Source organism: Hyposmocoma kahamanoa, unplaced genomic scaffold, assembly GCF_003589595.1.
Source record: "Hyposmocoma kahamanoa isolate Upper Pololo Valley unplaced genomic scaffold, ASM358959v1 98972, whole genome shotgun sequence".
Lineage (NCBI taxonomy): Eukaryota > Metazoa > Arthropoda > Insecta > Lepidoptera > Cosmopterigidae > Hyposmocoma > Hyposmocoma kahamanoa.
Genome location: NW_020655740.1, coordinates 17,763 through 21,239, shown reverse-complemented (window position 1 = coordinate 21,239; position 3,477 = coordinate 17,763). Strand labels below are relative to the sequence as shown.

Genomic DNA, 3,477 nt, shown 5'->3' with positions numbered 1-3,477 from the left:
CGTTCTTCTCAGGGAGGTCAGCGTAGTGAACGAGCAGTAGCTTAAATGTGACGTTTTCAAGTGTAAATTTATTTTACCTATGGAATAAATAATCTTTGACTTTGTCAAGGAAGTAGAGCTCCTAATAGTAGAGCTACAATTTTTGTACAGTCCCTTTTTTATATAACTTCTATCTTTCCAGCTAAATATTCTTACAATCGGGATTTTGTTTTTTTAAATTTATTGATAGATAGATAGATAAAATGTTTATTTGCATCTACAGACACACACACATAACAGAAAAATATGTAATATAATAAAAAGGAAAAAACAACAGAGTCTGCTGTGGCAGTGCAAAAAGGCCATAGCTCAGCGTTGGTGTGTACTCAGGAGCAAGCCAAATGTTGTTCCACCTGACGTAATGCATAGCTTTTAATCGCATTGTTGTGTAAAGGAATAATATGTCCTATCTACTACCTTTTCGTTCGTAGTTAGATAAAAAGATAAAAGCGTCGATAAATTTTGATAATAAATTACAGTGTGATCAATTAACATTTTGTCGAAATTTTGTGTTTGCACTCGTGTTGTTTTGGTAGAGAATATAGTACGTGTTTGTTCTACGTTGTTTTTAGAAAGTGACAATACCAATGGTTTTAACTGAGAAGTAATTATATCTGTGGTTCAATAAGTGGTACAAGAAAAATGTTAGTTTTAAAGGGAAAAAACGGCAAGTTGTTTTTATAAATTCGTAATAAATACACTTAACCACCGCCATTCAGTGACTTATAAAAATAACCTTTTTTCAGTCTTCGCAAAACTATGGTACTTTCTACAGACATACATTCTAACCGTAAACCGGTTCGACCTGTTCTTGCAAGGCTCCTTGTTGGTTATTGTGCTGTTGGAAACCAATGCCTATCTACTGCTGCGCAGAGACGCCAGGACTGGGCGATTGCCAGCAATGATTGAAGGTATCCTCCAACAGGGTAGCCTGTTGTAAAAAGAAAATTGATTATTACATACATACACACTGTCACACGTGGCTTCTGCTTGTCGTGACTTCCTTCCACACATTACGTTACGTGTCAAATAGGTATGTTGAATTTAGGCACAGAGGCAGCAGTAATAATTATAAAGCATGTATGTGCTAAAGATAACAACTTCTTGATGATGCTTAATTTATACAGGTTGTAACCGAAAGGTGCAGTGGAAATTCAAGGTCGTAGAGAGTTACTATCGAATGGTAGTTAACGAAGCACGAGACCTTGGTGCCCTGCTCGATTCTGAGATGACCATGTCTGGGGGGCGCACCGTAATTTGTGGTTTATCAAGCCTTCAGGAACAAGTTCCTGTCAAGACTAGTGACAATGTATTATATTTGCCATGAACACACACATTATACAACCACAAATGACACCCAAACTCGCGAGAGAAATAAATGTAGGCCATACAAATATTTCTCCTGACCTGGGAATCGAACCTGGGACCTCTGCGTGGCAGTCCACGGTGGCAGTAACTACAGTTTATATATTTAAGATTACACTTATGGTTCAGAGTATTACGCCAGTAAATGGCATACAAATATTAATAGCAAATACATTGACTTACATATAAATGGACGACAGGTCTAATACAAAAACCACGAAAAAAATGTCCCACGTCAACCTATTTAAACGTAGTGACATGTAAAGGAATATAAAAAGCTAAAACGTTGAATTTAAATTGCAATGTCATTGCAGTACTGCCTAATTTTGCTTGCAACAATTGAAAGGCGCAAAAAAAACACCATATTCAGCTTCTACTGGAAACTTACCAAAATGCACCATATGTAGCTTCTAGTGAAAACTACTTGAACACAGGTATAATGGAGTAGCCTTTATATTTATAAATAAATTTTCTACGTAAATGTTGAATTTCTTGAGTTTCGGGAACTCTCGTACCCATTTCTCGAGTTATTCGAGATTTTTTTTTAAACCGTAAAAAATTAGCTCAATCAACTATAAAACTAAATGTGAACTATTCGAAAGTTGTTTTGGACTGGGTGTTCTGATTTGTGCCCCGGAATAAATTCCATCGTTCTTGGTCCCAGGTTCGATTCCCAGTAGAACCAATTTGGGAAATGAACTTTTGTAAATTGGTTCTGCTCTTGGATTCTGTTGCTCTGATACTCATGGGGAGTGTGTACAGAGAGTTCCCTAGTTTCAAACCAGGTGATTGTCTTACAATAGAATACCAAGACCAGAACTATTTAGAAAAGTTAATTTATTAATATCGAGTTCTTAGGTTTTCGCGATTGTTACACATAGGAAATGAAACTATTTTTCCGGATTTAAATCGCGTATATTAATAACTGTAGCTGCATTCACATATCTCAAACATCTAATGTAAAATATCTTGGTGTCTATATTGATAAAAATCTTAACTGGTCTCTCCAAATCGACAAGCTTTCCACAAGAGTTAGGCGCCTTATTCACATTTTCAAAACAATCAGACAGTCCGCCGACTCTGAAACATTAAACATGATCTATTCTGCTCTCTGCGAATCAGTTCTTACTTACTGTGTCCCGGTCTGGGGCTGTGCTACTAAAGGCTCTTTTATTAAGGTTGAGAGAGCACAAAGAGCTGTTCTCAAAGTCATTCACTCCAAACCCTACAGATTTCCTACTAAAGATTCCATCTCTAGAGTTTTGACAGTGAGACAACTCTTTGTGCTTCGTGCAGTTGTACGGAAACACTCTTTGGTACCACTGGCGGACCCTTCCAAAAGGAAAAAACGCACAGTCTGTCCCGTCCCCCCACACAAAACAACGTTTTCATCTTGACAGTATCATATATCCAGCTCCATAATCTACAACCGTGTTAACAACATTTTGAACATTACCAATTTAAATAAATTTGAGGTTAAACATACTTTGTCAAATTGGCTTTTAAATCTGAACTATGATGATACAGAAATTCTACTACCAAACAGCACTTAATCACTCACTTACACCCACATACACAAATTCTCACACTCACTCATCCACACTCACTCCCAAACACTCACCCACGCGTACACCCACACACGCTCCAACACACACACCCACTGTCACTCACACTCAAATAGACTTACACACTTATACACACAGACACACACACACACACACACACACACACACACACAAACACACTTACCTAATTCCTTTGTATTTTACTGTTAATCTCGTTTGTAATATTTCAAACCTTGCTCCTTTTTAGTACCAATGCCCAAAATATCTGTTAATGTAATTTTTACTCCAATAGCTCAATTTATGTGGCCGGACACTGATTTCCAAGATACAGGCATGTGCCTAGTTTGGATGATCAGAGTTTGAACAAATCACTTTGTACAACTAGTATTTAATTACCGTTTATCTCAATTTTGTGATACAATCTTTTTTGGGAATAAATTATTATTATTATTATTATTTGTTTTTTCAAACAAACCGACGTTTCGGGCCCTTTACAGGTCCCATGTAA

The 3,477-nt window shown here is 36.9% G+C and overlaps 1 protein-coding gene across 1 annotated transcript in view; it reads left to right on the top strand.

Annotated features, from left to right (window-relative positions):
* LOC113238977 overlaps positions 1–3,477 on the top strand; it is a gene marked incomplete at its 3' end in the record, with an annotated part of 21,789 nt that overhangs the window by 1,818 nt on the left and 16,494 nt on the right. Inside the window, exon 2 of the mRNA XM_026475845.1 lies at positions 786–950. Within this exon, the coding sequence (XP_026331630.1) occupies positions 786–950 (165 nt within the window). The remainder of the gene's footprint in view (positions 1–785; positions 951–3,477) is intronic.